This window comes from Pogona vitticeps, chromosome 1 (assembly GCF_051106095.1).
Source record: "Pogona vitticeps strain Pit_001003342236 chromosome 1, PviZW2.1, whole genome shotgun sequence".
NCBI lineage: Eukaryota > Metazoa > Chordata > Lepidosauria > Squamata > Agamidae > Pogona > Pogona vitticeps.
The window spans coordinates 73427823-73447989 of record NC_135783.1 but is presented as its reverse complement, the minus strand read 5'-3'; the positions used below and the strand labels follow the sequence as shown (position 1 = coordinate 73447989).

At 40.7% G+C, this 20167-nt stretch overlaps 1 protein-coding gene across 10 annotated transcripts in view; it reads left to right on the top strand.

Annotated features, from left to right (window-relative positions):
* Positions 1–20167, top strand: part of ESR1 (estrogen receptor 1) — a 291481-nt gene that overhangs the window by 150039 nt on the left and 121275 nt on the right. For all 10 annotated transcript variants that reach the window (XM_078383254.1, XM_020805139.3, XM_072995244.2 and 7 more), the window contains one exon: positions 15291–15481. In XM_078383254.1, coding sequence (XP_078239380.1) covers positions 15291–15481 — 191 coding nt within the window. The remainder of the gene's footprint in view (positions 1–15290; positions 15482–20167) is intronic.

The window sequence follows — 20167 nt, the reverse complement described above, 5'->3', positions numbered from 1 at the left end:
CAGCTCTATGTTTAATTTTTATTGCAATCTGAAGAAGTAAACATCACCTCCAATAAGGTAACTTAACCAATATTATAACTGCATAGTTGCAAATTCTCACTACAATATCTTAATTCATTAGTGACAGTAATTGTGAGAGGAATGTATGGCTAGAAAGAGTACATAAATCTTACTTTGCCATGTACAATCAAAACAGCAGTGTTTATATGAGTTTATAGAGGAAGAAAAAATAATCCTAAATGATTATATTAAAATATTTCACAGCTTTAGGAAAAAAATTACCTAAAGCTGTGAAAATGGAAAACATCTTGAAAGCAACAGAAATGAAGATCAAATATAAGAAACAACAATTTGAAGATAAATTAAACAGCTGGAAAAATAAAACACTGCATGGACAATATCTGAGAAATACTGATGGAAAAGATGATAATAATTTAACTTGGGCATCATCAAGAAAGAATTCAATTCAATTGGTCATCCTACTTCTACCAATTTAAAACATAAGTACAAATAATAATATATACACAAGCATGGTGCCAGCTGAACAGACACAATGCTAGCAGATTAAAAAGTGCAAATACAAATACGTACAGTCTCCAAAATGCTGGGTTAAAAGCAAAATAAAAAGATTAAAATATAATTTCAATGTTAAAAACCAAGTCATTTCATGTGGGTCTTCAGATGAGGTATGAGGTATTCCCACAACACAGAAGTTTATTATAGTCACTGGCCATTGATGATATACATTAAAATGCACAATAAAATGATATAACAGTAGTAAGGTGGTACATCTGATAAACTATATAGACTCTAATCAGCTTTATATCCTACACCATACCTCTAGTACTTCCTATTCTACCCGTATTATTTAGCCAGTTATCCCTTAGTTTTAGAAAGAAACCAAAAGCTTGATCTTTGCTGTACAACAACAAGCAATCCGAACTGGACTGGATGACATGCCTAAATTCAGGCAACAGCCATATAGAACAGATTAAATGGCAATGTTACCCAAGAGCGGCTTAGCTATCTTGGCATCTGTGAGAGTGGGCTGGTGCACACCTCTAGCATGCCGTCAAGTAGCAGGTAACCAGTCAGGTTGGCTGGAGGGAGTCCGTGCAGCTGCAGGAGAGACATTGTCCTGATGAGAAATAGCTGGAGGGATCAGGGTCAAGAGAAATAAAAGAGCAGAAATAGGCAGGCAAGGGGCTACCACCTGTCTTAAAAGAAGAGGATGTATGGGAGGTTGCCAGAAGCTGTCTACCCTCACCAGGTTTATTGATTGGTGACAGGAGCCAGGCTCTGGAGGACTCAGCTATGTCCTTGCACAAGGCTACATTAGCCTGAACAGTGCCATAGCTCTGAAGAGGCAAGTGAGGGAAGGGACTAGGAGGGACAAACTGCAGAATCTGAGTTCTTGTGCTCATTTATGCAAGTCTTCTCTCAAAGGGATGTGTTCTGGATCCAAGCTCTCTCCTCCTTCATGCCTTCCAAAACCTGGACTCTGGGGGAATTCCAGTGAACTAACTGGGCCCCCAAGCTGACAAGTAGTTTAGAGGTTGTAATTCAATCCTACATAACTGTGGGGAGAGGGAAGACGGAGGGAACTGATGCCGTAACTCTAATAAAAAATGATATGAGTCAAGAAACTGAGCTGGAGCCCATGGAGTTTTTAACAGGGGATATTAAGAAGGTGTGTGTAGTGGGGTGCACAATATCTAAAGCACAAAATCCAGAAATGCCACTCCTCATCCCTGGAAATACAAATTGAGTCATGCTATATCAAATAAGACAGAGATTGCTGCCTTTTAACTGTCTCTGTTTTGAAAGAGCCAGCTGATGGTGTAAATCACTGGTTCTTAACCTTGGGTTACTCAGGAGTTTTGGACTGCAACTCCCAGAAGCCTTCACCACCTGCTGTGCTGACTGGGGTTTCTGGGAGTTGCAGTTCAAAAGCATCTGAGTAACAAAGGTTAAGAACCACTGGTCTAAATGAGCACTGGATGATGTGTAAAAAATCTGAACAAAATCTTACCCAATCAGATAAAAAATGTGTCATGAACTTCAGGTTTTCCTTAAATGTATGACACTCTTGATTCTCAAATTATTCCATTGTAATTTTGTTTCTGTCATCATTCAGTATGTAAGCTAATTAGTAGATTAAGTGATATAAATTCAGATGATTATTTATCCTCTATTGTTCCAGGTGGAGTCTTAACAACTGGAAACATCTTCTGGGACCAATTAATTCTGTGTTTATCTGGAAATTAATTCAGTGTCAGTTAATTAAGCCTTAATAGGGAATCTTATACAGAGAGAATGTAACATTTACTTTTGAATCCTTTCTTTCTATTCCACCCCACACCAAGGAACAAGATACAACAACATTTTGTGAATTCAAGACCATGTTAATACATTCAGAGGCCTTAAGCTGATCAGGTTAAGTGACCTCTTAACATGAATAGAAAATATACATTATTCTGTCAATTTTATAAAAATTGAAATTTACCAGAAAAGATTTCCAAAGATTCCTCATAATTTGAGAACTACTCTGAAGACAAAGAGGCTATTCTGTCTAAGTAACCTGTCCATATAATCTTGAACCTGAATCTTTTCCAATTTTCCTTTATTATTGTGGTTGTTGTTTTTTCTTTTTTTTATTTTAGAGGAAAAACATTACATGTCATAAAGGTTTTGATGAAACCTGCTGTCTTGCATTTACATTTTATGTGTATAATGTTTTTGCCAGATCCCATCTGTATAGAATCAGCTGCTCCCCTGTTGTACTACCACATCGTAAATATGTCTTCCTTGCTTTAAGAAATGTTTCCTTGTGGCCAGCTTACCTCTTAGAAATGTTTTTGTGTCAGCAGAGAACCCATATAGCAGAATCCATTAATTTACTCCAGGTGATAGGCCAACCCATAATGAACAATTAATCCAAATCTACGAATGCTCCCACTGCTCCTGTCCCTTTGGTTTAAGATTTCAGTGATTCGTGAACTTCAGTCTAGGCATGAAAAAAGCCTGGGCAGTTTTTGTAGCACTTTTGAAAGGGGAGAAGTAAGTTGTTTATGTTACTGTGACTTCAGTGATTGTGTGGCCTTTTGTCTTGGACAAACATTAGGGATGGAGAGTGTCCCCCCCCCGCCGCATGTTTGGTCAGTTAAGCTGTTTAAATGCTTTAGGCTTCAGTCAGTGGGTAGTGATGAGGCAGTTGTGATAATAGCCCCATAGCCACACCCCCAAGGAGAGTTCAAAAAGGCATGTGCATGTGTGGAAAATTCTTCTAAGTTCCTATTGCCTTATAAAGAAGAACAAGATGTGTAAACTGAATTTTATCCCAATTTCTCTGAAAAGGTCTTTGCCACATTTTGATGTGTCTCTGTTCTGCACCAAAAAGGAAGCATGGTCTTCTATAGAACTGCTGGATAACTCAACAACTTAGGCATCTGCCTATGGAGTCAGAGGATAGGAGTTCAATTCCTGCTGTACCTCCTTGACAGGGGCCAGACTTGATTCATAGGGTCCCTTCCAGTTCTGCATATAATGATGATGATGATGATGATGATATAAAGACAGTGGAGATGGTGCTTAGTGATTGGAAGCTGCTTGTTTTACAAGTTTCAGAGCAATCTAATCTACATTGTTGTTGTTTAGTCGTTAAGTCATGACCGACTCTTCGTGACCCCATGCCAGGCCCTCCTGTCTTCCACTGCCTCCTGGAGTTGGGTCAGATTCATGTTGGTATCTTTGATGACACTGTCCAACCATCTCATCCTCTGTTGTCCCCTTCTCCTCTTGCCTTCACTCTTTACAAACATCAGGGTCTTTTCCAGGGAGTCTTCTCTTCTCAGGATCTGTCCTTCCAGTGAGGACTTAGGGTTGATTTCCTTCCGAATGGATAGGTTTGTTCTCCTTGCAGTCCATGGCACTCTCAAGAGCCGCCTCCAGCACCACAATTAAAAAGCATCAATTCTTCAGTGGTCAGCCTTCTTTATGGCCCAGCTCTCACTTCCGTACATGGCTACTGGAAAAACCATAGCTTTGACTATGCGGACCTTTGTCAGCAAGGTGATGTCTCTGCTTTTTAAGATGCTGTCTAGGTTTGTAATCGCTTTCCTCCCTAGAAGCAGGTGTCTTTTAATTTCATGGCTGCTGTCACCATCTGCAGTGATCATGGAGCCCAAGAAGCTAAAATTTGTCACTGCCTCCATATCTTCTATTTGCCAGGAGGTGACGGGACCAGTGGCCATGATCTTAGTTTTTTTTTTGATGCTGAGCTTCAGACCATTTTTTGGTAATCTACATTACCAAAGGTGAAATCTGAAACCTGCCACCTCTGAGCAGGCTCCGCGGACCCCATTTGGAAATTGCTTTAAATAAAGAAATACCGGCACGTCTGGCCATGATCTCTGGTACTTTAATGATTGCTTCTGTACCACTCTCTGCTCTATAACGCCTAGCCTGGTGAAGGTCCTACAGGAATCAAAGGTCAGCTTCTGTTTGTAAGATTCTAGTGTTCTAATAAAGGTGTCACCTGCCCTTGTCTCTGGATTGTGTACAAGGATCATACAGTTTTTCTGTTTTTGCTGTGACATTGTAACAGGGGAGGCAGAAGTCAGAAAGTCGGAAGGAAAAACTGAATACAGCTAACCTAAAGGACTCATCCAGATAGAGCATTTATTCTTTTCTTTGTGCTGGTTGACACTGCTTCTCTTCTCTCTCTTTTTTTTTTCTCAATCAGCATCTTTTAAAGGAATGGATTGAAACTATTTCAGAAAGCTTGAAGAAATCATTAAAAATTATCCCCTGTGATGGATTTTGTTTTGGTTTTTTGTTTGAAAGGGATTTCAAATGCAAACATTTGAAAGCCCTTTCAAACAAAAAAACAAAACAAATGGAAACATTTGAAAGCTCTTTTCTAGTGAGCCCCTTTCAGTGTTTTACTCCACTCCTAATCTCTGTTGGATAGCAGCCATCTGTCAGCTTCGCGCTGCAATAATACGCAGAGTTATCTGATTGAAGACACGCACACGCTCTTCTTCTGTAATAAGACACGTGTATTATACAAATATGCAAACTGTCAGAACTTCGGCATAGCAGGCAAACAATAGGCAAACTGGCATAGAGGATAGTAGCAAGAGAAAGAAGGAGAAGATACATTAATGTTCACACTGTTCACTTATATCATCTTCTCCATGTGGGTGTCACCTCTTCTCCAGGCATTGCATCTTCTCCACTGTCACAGTGACTCAGCAGTCACACAGCTGTTCATTATGGCAGCTCATTAATATTACATTTAATACATGTTCAGGCCTATAAAATTACAATATCTTGACACCATCTTTCACAACAACTATATGGAAATGTTGAGGAATCCCTTAAATTTCTTTAAAATGATCTTTTGTGCAGGATTTCCTCTTGATAGATTAGCATTGACACTGAAGGCTTCCAATGGCAGAAGCTCTTGACACCTGAACTCCTCCCAGATACAAAGTGAAACTAATGAGCAAGCAAAATCACATGTGGGAAGCAAGGGTGTTTATCATTCCTTGTCATTGCAGATACTGATTTGAGACTTACATTTTCTGGGCAGCAGGAAAATTCCAGTATTACCAGTACATAGTCAGGTACATATAGGAAAACAAAGGTTCTGTGTGAATGAGCCCTGAGCCATGAATTCTAGGCTTTCGTTTGGTTTAGTTTTATGATTCATACACAGACCTTTTTTTGGTATATTTCTGTAGCAATTTAATGTAGAAAGTTTATTTTAGTAGCTTGTTGGGACACGAAAAACACAAATACTTCCTAGCATTAAAACCTGTGCCTCAGATGAGCATTTGTTTTGATTTTTGCCAGAGATGCCAGTGATATTGCCATTGTTAGATAAAAGTGGCAAAAGTCTTAAAACCAGACAAGAAAATAATGCCTCAGGTGGTAAATGGGTTCTTGTATAATATTATGTGGTGTTTAATACAAGTATTTTTATTTATTTATTTATTCGATTTTTACCCTGCCCCTCTAGACAACGTCTACTCGGGGCGGCTTACATAAATTAAAACACATTAAAATAGCATAAAATACAATTATACAATTAATTCTAAACAACAGATTTCCAAGATGGCAATACTCAAAAGGAAAAAAGAGAGAAAATCACTTAATTGACTGGGGGGAAGGCCTGTTTAAATAACCAAGTTTTTAATTGGCTTTTGAAAACACCCAGCGAGGGTGCCAGCCAAATTTCAGCAGGGAGTGTGTTCTACAGCCGAGGGGCGACCGCCGAGAAGGCCCGGTTTCTAGTTTTCTCCTTCTGGGCCTCCCTTGGTGTCAGTCCCCTCAGCCGTCCCTGCTGGCTATGTCGGGTGATTCGGGTAGATCTGGGCGGGAGGAGGCGATCTGCCAAATAGTGAGGTCCCAAACCATTTAGGGCTTTATATGTAATCATTAACACTTTGAAGTCGATGCGGAAACGAATAGGTAACCAGTGCAGTGCAGTGCAGCCAGCGTGGAGGAGATGTGCTAATATTTTCTCACCCCACTAAGAAGCCTGGCTGCTGCATTCTGGACCATCTGAAGTTTCTGCATGAGCCTGAAAGGCAGCCCCACGTAGAGTGCGTTACAGTGGTCTAATCTCGAGATTATGAGCGCATGGACTAGAGTAGTGAGGGCCCCCCGATCAAGATATGGCTGCAGTTGGGCAATCCACCATAGATTAAAATAGGCGGAACGGACCACGGACACCACCTGGGTTTTCATGGTAAGCGCCGGGTTCAGATGTATCCCCAAGCTGCGGACCTCACTCTTTGCGGCAAGGGTTGTCCCTCCAAAGGAAAGGGAATCACCTATGCCACTGACAGAAGGGCCACCCACCTTCAAGACCTCCATCTTGTCCAGGTTCAGCCTCAATCCATTTGACTGCATCCATTCCAGTACAGTCTCCAGGCAGTGCTGGAGGAACCGGACGGCATCCACTGAAGTTGGTGTAAAGGAGATGTAGAGCTGTGTGTCATCAGCATACTGATGACACGATGCCCCACACCCCCTGATGACCCCGCCCAGCGGCCTCATATAGATGTTAAACAGCATTGGGTAGATGATCGACCCCTGTGGAACCTCGCAATTGAGATTCCATGGGGCCGAGACATTCTCCCCAAGCTGTACTCTCTGGGGGTGGTCCTCCGGGAAAGAGCGGAGCCTGGCAAGTGCCAGGCCACCGACTCCCAACTCGGAGAGCTTCCCTAGGAGGATACCATGGTCAACGGTATCAAAAGCAGCTGAGATATCGAGGAGGACCAACAAGGACATATTGCCCCCATCGGCCTCCGTCAACAGGTTATCCAACAGTGTGACCAGTGCCACCTCTGTACCATAGCGTGGCCTGAAGCCCGACTGAAATGGGTCCAGAGCATTGGTTTCGTCCAAGAGCGCCTGAAGTTGATCTGCCACCACTCTCTCAACCACTTTGCTGAGGAAGGAAACATTGGCGATGGGCCTATAATTGCCAATTTCGTCCGCCACCAAATTTGGTTTCTTCCTAATGGGCGCTCCTGGCCACCGAGTCCACCTGGGTTCCAGAGTTAGACTGGGGTCCAGGAGCACCCCCAGGCTGTTGACTTTGTCCCTTAGGGGCAGTGTAACCCCATTCAGGGCAGGGAAATGGCCCTCCAACCTGTTCAGCGAAGCACCCATTAACAGCACTTCCATCTTGTCTGGATTGAGTTTCAATTTATTAACCCTCATGCAGTCCATTTTCAGGTCCAGACATGATTTCAGTACAGAAACCTCCTTACCTGGATTGGTGGAAAATGAGAGGTAGAGCTGAGTATCATCAGCATATTGCTGACTTCTCAGCCCAAACCTCATGATGACCTCTCCCAGCGGTTTCATGTAGACAGTATCGAGCCCTGAGGAACTGCATGACATAAACGCCGTGGGGCAGAGCAACTGTCCCCCAGCACCACCTTTTGGACACGGTCAGCCAGGAAGGAGCGGAACAACCGTAAAACGGTGCCCCCAACTCCCAACCCAGCCAGCCTATCCAGAAGGACACCATGGTTGACGGTGGTCAGGAGTATCAACAGGGTCACACTCCCCCTGTCTCTTTCCCGGCAAAGGTCATCGTACAGGGCGACCAAGGCAGTCTCCGTACCATAATCCAGTCTGAAACCTGATTGAAATGGATCCAGAAAATCCGTTTAATTCAGCAGCGCCTGGAGTTGCCCAGCTACAACCTGCTCCGACACTTTGCCCAAATAAGGGAGGTTTGCCACTGGTCGGTAGTTAACCACCAGCCTTGTGTCCAGGTTAGGCTTTTTAAGGAGTGGACGAATTACTGCCTCTTTCAAGGTGGTAGGGAACACTCCCTCTCTCAAAGAGGCGTTCACGGCCTCCTGGACCCAAGTGCGAACCCCCCTGACAGATCTTCCAATTAGCCAAGATGGGTAAGAATCGAGCGGAGTGGTGATAGAACAGATAGATCCAAGCACCCTGTCCACATCCTCAGGTCTCGACAATTGAAACTCATCCCTTAATATTTGACCTAAGCACGGCACACTGTTTAGGTTTTACCGTTTAGTGAAGCTTCAGTTTCTAATATATATATAAACCTTTGAGAAAACTGAAAACTGTACACATAAGCACCGTGAAAATGTGTATTCACACACATATATTCAAACATCTATGTAAATCATTTTAAACCTTCTGCTTTGAGGACTATTTTGTTTCAAAAGTGGAGCAAATCCCACAGAATTTGATGATGTAGTTGCAGCCTACGCATGTCTGGTGTCTCAGCTGTGACTCCATTACAAGCCTGAGTGATCCTGCTAAGCATCCAGGCTTGTAATGGAGTCCGGCCTCCTGATGGCATTGCTCTCAATCCATACGCTCAGGCCAAAGTTGGACCTCCCTGTCGCCTCACATAAACTGAGATGGAACTTTGAAACACACCAAGCGTTCTCTCCAAGTCAGCATTGCAGAATAGCTGACTTGTCTACTGAGTAGCCTGTGTTTTTTGCAGAAGCTTATCTTTGTCCTCTTCTGGGGTCCCTAACCCTTCTTCAGAGCAATTTCCTTGTTGCTGCCACCGCTTCACCTTTTCCTGATGGGATCTTGAACCATGTCTTGAGCAGGGTATACTGTAGGTGAGTCAGAGTGCACTATTACTTCTAAGACAGAGGCCTCCTCGACTGGGATATTTTCAGGGTCAGATTACTTCAAACAAGAGCAAAGGTACATCCCTCTACCCATTTTAATAAAACCTAGTCACTTCATCTGTAACAATAAATGCACCCACCCCAAGCGTTAGGGATTGTCTTTCTGTGCTCAAGATTTATCTGCTTTGTAGGGATGATTTCTCCTCAAGGACTGGGTCCAGCACTTTAACTCAGCACTACTTTGAGTTACAGATCTATTTCACAGTGCTGCTTGGAAGCAAGATCATGTCAAGTCCTTTTTTCTTCTCAAGAGGAATAATTTGCTTCTAGCAAAGTGAGTTGAAGTTGGATATATTATTGGTGCTTCTAGAGAGCCTTTAAGAAAACTGCAACCAATTTTTGTTGTTGTTCCATTTGTAACAGTTACCTTTAATAAGATTAAGTTCTTACTACACAAGGCTTTACATTTGTTACAAACTGAGGCACAGAATCCTAATTTTTTAAAAATTAAGATTCGTCCGGATTTTGCTAGAGTAGCATTTGGTTATTTATAGATTATTTTTTCTTAAATTATAATTCTCAGAAATTTAATTGTATCTCTGGTGTATAACTTACCAGATCAGTTGAATAATAATACTTTTCATTTCTCACTACAAATTCTAATGTATGCTGTTTAGTAAAACAGGGATTAAGCTCTTGCTAATTAACCCTACTGCACTTATCAGCTCATTGCTTTCTGTTTAAATGGATTACAATCTTTATGCAAATTTTAGATGAAAAATAAAGGAAGCTAAATGAACCCTAATTACTGATTTTTTAAAAACATTATCTGTTTTAAATAGTTAATAGTTATTTTGTTTTGCTTTTATTATTTTGTTGTCATGAAAGAAGAAGCAATACTTTGAAATATTATCATACCTACTGTTATATATAAAAATATAATCATTTGTTGATTGGCCACAAGAAAATATATCAAAATTAACAGTGAGAACAGCAGTGTAAACAGAGAGACAATTTCCAATGCAATTGCATACTAATTATTTCTTGTCTGCTTTGCTTTCCTCATTTTCTTCCTGTATTGTTATGTGTCTTTAAACTACCACTTAAGGAAGGCCTTCTGGCCCTTTCAATTTTTCCATATATCACTGGTACTTGCTATTTTCACCTTCCCCATTCATCTTTTTCCCTCAAAACTTGCTGAATATTTAGAGGAACAGTAGGTCAATTTGTAAGGGAATGCCAGAAAGTATGGTTAGAATATGAGTGGTGTAGGAAACCATTCAAGATTATTTGGGCCTGGAGATTAGTCATTGAAGGGAGGATTTGCAGGTACCATGTACCACCAGAAAGACAAATAAGTATGTCCTAAATCAAATCAAGTCTAAACTCTGTCTAGAAAGAAAAATGATGAACCTGAAACTGCTGTACTTCGTATACATCATGAGAAGACTTGACTTGCTGGAAAAGACAATGCTAGGAAGAGTTGAAGGCAGCAGAAAAAGAAGACCAAATTTGAGGTGGATTGACTCAATAAAGGAAGTAATGGCCTCAAATTTGCAAGAAATAAGGAGGTCTGTTAATAATAGGAAATGTGGAGGCCACTCATTCATAGCATAGGTCAGAAGTGACATAACAACAGTAAGAGCAAGAGCAGGAACAGCAGAGATGAGGAGATATCGTCCATCTCTGTCTAATTTTTCTTGAAGAGAGTTTTGAAAGGGCCTAGAGTGGTCACGGAGACTAGATAGGCGGGGTATAAATGGAATAAATAAGTTAATTAATTAATTAACTGAGGAATTCTGGCTGAAAGTATAAGGTAACCATTTTATTGTATGTTGCAGTTTACTGTATGTTGCAGGAGAGGAAGAGGAAGGTTCAGTTTTCTGAAAGATAAAAAATGGGGAAGAAAATAATAATTTTAAAACACACAGCATTCATCTTAGACAAGATCTCAAAAACCCAGTTACTTGGTTGTCAGTTCTTTGATAAATATGAGTAAATAAGCATGATGCATGCTATTTTTTTCCAATTGGAAATCCTGATAATAATTGATCAAAATGCGGGCTGTCTAGGATTCATTCATTTAGTTGACATTAAAGTATTGACTACTCCAGCTCTCTGACAATGGACAGATCCTCCATTGTCATAGATTGAATGTGATAATTTGATACAGTAGTACAAACTTGCACAGACAAATTACGACAATGCTGTCATAACTTGCCACTCCAGATCTTAATCTTGTTTTTAATAGCAATAATATATTTCTGTGTCTTGTATTTTTGATTGACAAATATACATCCAGTGTGATCGGCAGTGTTGTTTTTATAATATTTACAGGGGCAGGAGGGCAATGATGTAACAAATAGGATCTCTTCCTGTAATTTGTTTCTAGAAGCAATCAGCCTTACTTATTAGTATATGATTTTCATACCCTTTAAGGATCCCAAGCAAAAATGGTTTGCAAGTCAGATGTGGAAACAAGCATTTTGTCTTCCCCTTTGAGAAAGCATAAACTGTTTCTGTTTTTAATTTAGGAAAAAAATCAAAGATGACAGTATGGAGGTCTGAAGTAGAAAGGAAGAACCTATATTAGAACCCAAGGAAATTGATCAGCAATAGATAACCCTTTGTCTTACAATGCATTGTTCACTTGTGGAACTCATTGCCACAATATTAAGTGCTGATTACTGGCTTAGATCAGGGTGCAAACAGAATAGTGATTAATTAATTAATTAATTTTGCATCATTTGTAGGCCATCTTTCTCCTGGTAAGGGGACCCAAATAGGCTCACAATGTTAAGACAAGCAACCCTAAAATTGCGATAAATTAAAAAACAAACTGCAGTAGTAATTATAAAGCCATTACATAACTGGAAACACTTAAAACTTTAAAAGCAGACTTAGATGAACAAAAATAGCATCCCAAGATTCAGGCATAGTTGGTTAAAACCTGCCTACAGAGGTGGGGCTTCAACTGTTGGGGGAAGAATAATAGGGAGGGGTGTAACCTAACCTCCAAAGAGAGAGCATTTCATAACCTAGGAATAGAACAGATTGATTGATTGATTGATTGATTGATTGATTGATTGATTGATTGATTGATTGATTGATTGAGAAAACAAGAGAAGGGAAACATAGTTGTAAATGAAACTCATATTCCCCTGGAGTAAGGATTCTTCTATCTTTGGAGAAGATGCATGTTATCTGGAATTTGTTTTAGATGATTTTAAGGGGAAAGGCAAATTATTAGATCATGCGTCTAGGAGCAACTATTAAGCATAACAATTAAACTGATGCATTTTCATTTCCCTATTCAGAGCTATTATGCTTCTGAATACCAGTTGCTGAGAGACAGCAGCAGTAGAGGGCTAGGAATTTGTCTTCTGCTTGCAGTTCAAAAGGGCATGGTACTTGGAATATAGGAACTTAAAATGTAGACACTTTCCATTCAGAAAATCTGGTTTCCTCCTGGGATCCAGCAACCTTCTTTAAGTAGCTCCAACTTAAAAAGGGAAGTTCATCCTCCCACTGCCAAAGCCGTCTCTGCAAGCATACCCAGTTTGAATAAAACCCTTCCATATGGAGGGAGGGCTTGGACAGAGCCACTATCGAAGGTACATAGGTTTGGAATCCTTAGGAGGGGGCACTCTGGAACTGAAGAAGCAGAGAGCAGCAGCAGGAGGAGACGGTGAGAATGCTGCAGAAAGAGGGCTTTGCTCAAGAGCCTTCCTGGACATTGAGCTGGCACTAGGCTTACATGTCACTAATTGTGGGCCTCCTGGAAGAAACAGGTTTGTGGTCTAGAGCAGTGGTCCCCAACCTTGGGCCTCCAGATGTTCTTGGACTTCAACTCCCAGAAATCCTGGCCAGCAGAGGAGGTGGTGAAGGCTTCTGGGAGTTGTAGTCCAAGAACACCTGGAGGCCCAAGGTTGGGGACCACTGGTCTAGAGAGCTATTCCGTCTGTATCAGCAGAACTGTTCTTATGCCCTGAGCTTTGCTTCTGCCTTAATTCTGAGCATTACATAAGAATTCTTGTAAGAACTGCTTTGTGTTTTGGAATAGTTAGTGTTTTGGAATAGAGCCAGTGTGCTGAATTCCCGTTTCCACACAGGACGGTTACTCTTCTTGAGCCTCTAGAACAGTTGACACTCCTGAAGATGCCAGTGCTCTCTGTAGAGTTGTTAAAATGGTTTGCATTTCAGGTAGCAGAAATATGGAAAGTCAGTATACACAGGGAAATATTTCTTGGTGCAAACTAGTGGCAAATATGTAAGCAGCAATCCTTTCTGTTCTGTCAGCAAGAATGTAGAGCACAAACGTCACTTCTATTGAACAGTGTAGATACCTCTCCCCCTACCTCCCATGGTGCCTGAAAATCCAGCAGTGGGGCTGCCGTCTGGAAGGGGTCTACAGAGACCAGAAGTTTCACTCTAAGGATTTCCATCCCATGGTTCATGTTGAAGCCTTGAGTGAGTGGCTCCACCTAGGCTACATTCAGAAGGGTCAGGAATAGCTGTGCAGTAGGAAGGAGCAAGGGGACATCACTTGTTATCCAGTTATTGTCCTGCACACGCACGACAGAGAAGCTCCCACAGCCCTCCTCATGCTCTAGGAAAACTGATGAGAAGAGCTGTGTGGCCACCCGGGCTAGTCCTCTATGGTTTATTGATTACATTGGCATTTTATGAGTCCTGAGTCATTCCTGTATGTAGGATTCCACACTGAAAAAGAAAATAATGTTGCTTACCTACAATTTTTAAGTTACTATTTTAGATTATACCTGTCGGAATTCCCAATGTGGGTATTTTGGGAGTATAGTAAAAAAAAAAAAAGCAATTTTTCTGAACTGATGGCAGGTGCATCAACCTGATGAACAAGAAGCCTCTTCTGAAATAAATGCTCTAACTATGATATAGGTAGATTTATATGAAAAGCCAGACTAGATTCAGATGCAGGAGGAGTGAAAATGGGTGGAAGAAATATTATTAATTTAACATATGAAGAACACACCATCTTATTGGCAGAAATCAGGAAAAACTTGAAACCACTATTAGTGAACGTGAAAGAGGAAAAGGTCAAAGCAGGACTGCGGTTGAACATTAACAAAACAAAAATCATGGCTACAGAAGAACTACACAACTTTAATGTTGACAATGAAGAAATTGAAATTGTTAGATGTTTTGTATACCTTGATTCAATCTTCAATTCAAGTGGAAACTGCAGTCAAGAAATCAGAAGACTGAGACTCAGAAGGTCAGCAATAAAGGAACTAGAAAACATCATTATGTAAGGAGACCAAGATCATTCACACTTTTGCATTTCTTATCACCATATATGGATGTGAAAGCTGGACAGTAAAGAAAGCTGACAAAAAAATTGCTTCATTTCAAATGTGGTGCTGGAGGAGAGCTTTGCAGATACCCTGGACTGCCAGAAAGATTAACAGGTGTGCCCTAGATCAAATCAAGCCTGAACTATCTCTGGAGGTTAAAATGTTGAAACTGAGGGTGTCATGCTTTGGGCACATCATGAAAAAACAGGATTTTCTGGAACATATAATCTGAGAGAGGTTGAAGGCAGCAGGAAAAAAGAAATATTAAATATGAGGTGGAATGACTCCCTAAAGAAAGCCACAGATTTTGAGTCTGCAACAGTTTGCAGGACTGTTGAGGACAGAACATTTTCGAGATCTCTCTTTTATACGGTTGCCATAAGTTGAAGGCAACTTGATGGCACATAACAACAGCAATGATATGTGTGGCTGTATATAGAGTGGTATAGATTGGATGGTGGTTGTGGGTTTTTGGGGCTCTTTGGCCGTGTTCTGAAGGTTGTTCTTCCTAACGTTTCGCTAGTCTCTGTGACCAGCATCTTCAGAGGACAGCACTGGATGCTTCAACAACAGCAGTAGGGTTCCAGTAGAGTTGATCTGTTCACTGTTCTCAGTGCACAGTGCCAGCAAAATGACAACTTAATTTTTCTGTTTGATGTCAGAATAATAATGGATTTTATCTTCCCTGTTAATTTACTGCCAAGCTTATCTAGCTAGGCAAATTCATATTCTGAACCAGGCATGTAATTATGAATTTTGATTACATGATTTGTGCCAAGAAACTTACTGAATGTTCACCTTACAGGCCGGGCTCAGAGAACAGACGTCACAATGGCAGAGAGCGAATGTCGAGCTCCAACGAAAAAGGAAGCCTGGCCATGGAATCCAGCAAGGAGACGCGCTACTGCGCTGTGTGCAACGACTACGCTTCAGGCTACCATTACGGGGTTTGGTCCTGTGAGGGCTGTAAAGCCTTCTTCAAAAGAAGCATTCAAGGTAATAATAACATCACTGCCAGGCAATAAAGACCTGGCATGTAATCAAGTAATATGTGTTATGTTGAGAACAGCACTTGGGTACTAGTGTGTTTTTTTTTTTTAAAGTTGTGACTGCAGATTTGTGATCATAATAATTATATCCTTGATAATTCTAAACTACATTTCCAAAGTCATTTCAGGGTTAAGTTGCATTTGAAGGATAAAATAAAAACAACAAAAGTAGGTGGGGGGGATTTGTTCACTTGTACTGTGTTGATCTATAAATGGTTTTTGCTTGTTTAATGGCCATATGCTGCAATCATCCTGTGGTTTCTAAGGGTTGCAGTTTTGCTTTTCTATCTGTTCCATTCCAAGTACTGTAGCACTGTAATTCTGTAATCCCAAGATGTGCAACACAATTAAGAATAATAACTGTGTGCAGTCAAGTCAGTTCTGACTTATGGTGACCCTGTCCAGAGCTTTTAAGGTACAGATTACTCAGAAGGGGTTCTCTATTTTCTTCTTCCGGGAGACACTCGGGGGGCTGTGTCATTTAATGCAGGCTACCCAAGCTGGCTATTCTTGTGGGAGGAACAGTGGAGAATTGAACTCCCAACGTTTGGCTCCACAGCCAGAAGCTTGCCTGCCTGAGTTATGCAGCCAACACATAGCACTATTGTACAAAGATAAAGACACCGCTCCCTAGAGTAGGAGTGGGGACATTTTACTCTCCAACTGTTGCCAAACCCCAACTCCGATGATACCTAGTCAGCTTAGGCCATGGCAAGAGATAATGGAGTTGCAGCCCAACAACATCCAGATCCCTTCTCCTGGAGAATAATTGAAACTGCAATGAAAGGTGTCATCCTCCTTTTCATGTGGCCTCCCTAAACAGTAGGCAGAACAAAGCTGAAAAGATTACATTTAGAAATAGAGCTATGTTTGATGTAGTGCAGTTGGATCAAATGCACACATTGTATAGCTGCATGTTAACTGCCTTCTTCCACCTTAGGGTCTGAGCACACTTTCGTGGGTGTTTTACCTTTGGGAGGGAACTGCATGGTTCTGATGAAATTCAAGGAACTGAAATGGTTTTAGTAGAATGGCTCCAGTGATTGCTCAATTAACATGTGGAAGGGAGGGGGGAAAGCGGCACATGGTCATTGTGGTATGTGGACTCCTCTGGAGTTGATTCATTATCTTTACCAATAACGTGTATATGTGAAGAGGTAGCCCTCAAAGCACAGGAAGAGGACCTGTTCTGCTCACATGTCTCTTCTGCCATCATCAAGATTTGCCAGCACATATTTGGCATGCTGCAAGCTGAAGTGTAATTTAAACTCCTCTTCACATTGGGCAGCTCTTAACATCAAGGGTTTTCATTGAGCCAACACAAAAACTACTCATGATTTATTGTTCTGCCACAGCCCTTGAATTCTGGGAAGCATTGGCGTATTCAACCAACACAAAGCCCAATCAACCTTTTCGGAATCCCTTAACTCCGCTTCTAAGAGCAAGAGCCAAGGTATTCAAAATGGGCCGCAACCGTTTAAAGCACCGAGTATTTCTGATCTTGAGATATTTGAAATCCGGTTGCTTTTTATGATAGACTTTAAGTTGTTGTTGTTGTGTGTTTTACAAATATCAAGGCATGCTGCTGCAAGTTTTATACGTCTGTTACTCAATAAACCATTTGCCATGAAGCTGAAGGATCTCTTGTTGAACTAGCCCTAGGGACTTGCTATTTTATTTTTTGTTTTGTTTTAATCTTGCTGATAATGGCAGCAGTGTTTTCATAGCCAGCTTTTTAATGTTGCACATTGATATGTTGCCTGATGCTTGTTATCGCTCCTAATGCATGCCATAGTCTTTAACTGGTAGCCGCAGGCTCTTTTGAGAAGTGCCCCCACCTCCAGGTTTGCCTATAAGAAGGAAATGGAGCAGAGTTATGCCTTGGCTTGCTCCGTCTCCATTGCTATGTACTGTACCATGTTACCTTAAATCTCTATCTCGAGTCTGGGTGATTGTGAAGGGTAGCTTGCGCGCGCGTGCGCGCGCGCGCGTACACACACACACACACACACACACACACACAGGTGATGGTGCACTTTGGGGGGTACTCCAGAGCATTGGGATGCCTGATTCCACCAGCAGGTCCGAGTGCTGGCACACAATCAGCTGCTCATGTGCACATGTCTCTTGACATATATTTATATTCACTGCATAGAGCTAGAACCAATCTGGTTCAGCATACCCATATCTGAGGTTGTTGTTTTTTTTTTAAAAGAGACTAGTCTAATCCTGTGCCTTCTTGATGGACTCAGCTGCAATTCCTACAATTTCTAGCCATAAGACTGTTGGTATGTTACCTGAGAATGATGAAGGTTCTAGTCCAACACATTTGGAAGGAAGCAGCTTGGGAAAAACTCCTTGAGAACCTTTAATTTCTGATGGTTTGATGCTACAAATGCTGAACTGACTAATCATGTTGTCTGCACAACATTATTCCACAGTGAGGCTCTTCATGCATATTGTACAGTGCACAAAATTAGCCATAGGGATTTCCTGTTGCAATAGATCTACAGTCAGAATAATACCTGTGCAGTACCTCAGGTATTCTTGGAGTTGTTTGCAGATACTGGAAGAATTTTTCATCACATTGGGGATCTCTTGGTCTGTTGGATAACAACTCTAATCACCTCCAGCAAACGTGTGATTGTTTTGGACATCAATAGTGACAAAAGTGAGATGGGCACTGTTTAACTTTGGGGTTATATGTCCCAATATCCCACAGCTAGCATGCTGGCTATGGGATTCTGGGAGCTGACTTCTCCCACAAAAACATTTTCTAACTCTGGGCAAAAGGCAACAAGAATGCATTTCCTCCATTAGAGAGAGTTATATGCTCTCCAGTCACATCTTGATTTATGATAACTCTAACAGAGTTTTCAAGATATTTTAGGAGTGCTTTTACCTATTATACCCTAGGGAATTTTCATGGCAGAATAGGGATTTATTTATTTATTTATTTATTTATTTATTTATTTATTTATTTATTTATTTATTTATTTATTTATTTATTTATTTATTTATTTATTTATTTGTTTGTTTGTTTGTTTGTTTGTTTGTTTGTTTGTTTGTTTATTTATTTATTTATTTATTTATTTATTTATTTATTTATTTATTTATTTATTTATATCCCGCCTATCTGGTCGGGTCAGGACCACTCTAGGCGGCTAACAATCATACAAATACAATTAAATTTATATAGACAGTTTAAATAATAAAGCAATACAATAATAAAGCAATACACAGAGTGAGAAAAACAGTAAAAGAAAAAAGAGAAGCGTCAGGAGTTATTTGAACCCAGCTCTCCTGAGTCCCACTTTGTCTCTCCACTATATCATGTTGACTCTCTCTGTTAGAAGGAAGGTTGATTAATTAGAAATTCCTTCCTCTGTCCGATGTATAATAGTCCTTAAAGAGTGCTGAAAGGCTATTCTGACTGTCATCAGCTGTGCCCTTTATGAAAAATCTTCCTCTCTTTCTTTCACTTTGCTGAGAAAGTGCTTTCACATGTTTTTTAAAGGAGAAAGATGTAGGCTGCCCAACATATTGGAGTGCTTGTTGGGTGCAAGGGTGATCCCTGAGTGACTGGACTTTTCAGGACAGAGAGGGACACTCCGGTTCTTTCTAAAGAGCAATATCTGCATTTTTCTGGAACTCATTTAATTTGTAATGCTTAAAAATGACAGCTTGTTATTTATGTTACTCCAAGATGCTTGGGATGCTACAATTTACCTTTAAAAGATCTCATCGGAGATTATGTTCAACATTCTCATTGGTGTTTGTGTGACCCCTCCCTCTTCGTTATGGGATGAAGCCACATTGATTCTTTTTAACTTCTAGGTTTGCAGGTATTATCCCAGCTGCCTGGGAGTAAACTTCTTTTAACATTGCAGAGTTATTTTGGAGTAGAGATTTATCGTTGAACTTGAGGCTCTACTAGATTGACACAGAATTCACACTCATCTTTCATCTTGTACTCCTTCTCCTTTCCTCTGTTCTTATCGCTGTCTTCTGTCCAAGAAAATACTGTGGCGATGATTTTTCAATTATGGAAGCAGCTGCCAGTGATCATAAAGTCCGATGGAGAAATAAGAACAGGATAACTTGCTTTAGATAAAATAGCCAGTCATGGTGGGTTTTCAGAGATCACATGAAGAGATTATGTATTTTTAGCCATTTAACAGATGATTTGTACATTCCAAGAACAGGGAGGGAAATTCTCACTTTGGGGCATGGTACTCTTTTATCAGTTGATCATCTAGATGTAGATTCAGAAGGCCAACCTGTTGCAATAAGGATGATCTTATAAAAATTATGAAATGTCACTTTCTTCTCTTTCTTTCCCATATCAGAAAACAACTAACAGTAATATTCAGGTGATTCTATGACAGAGCACAACACAAGAGAAGGGTTCTTACCACATAATGCACAACATAACAATGAAACAGAAATGTCCACCTCTGAACATGTTTTTCAGGTACTAGGGAATAAAAACCCTGTACGGTGCATCTAGAGATCTTCCAAGACTTAAGTCTTATTATGGGAATAATACCTGCAGGCTATCTACCCATATCAGTCTTCATAGAACACATTTGTAGTGCTTCCTCTAGGGGGGAACATGGAATTTTCCAAGGAA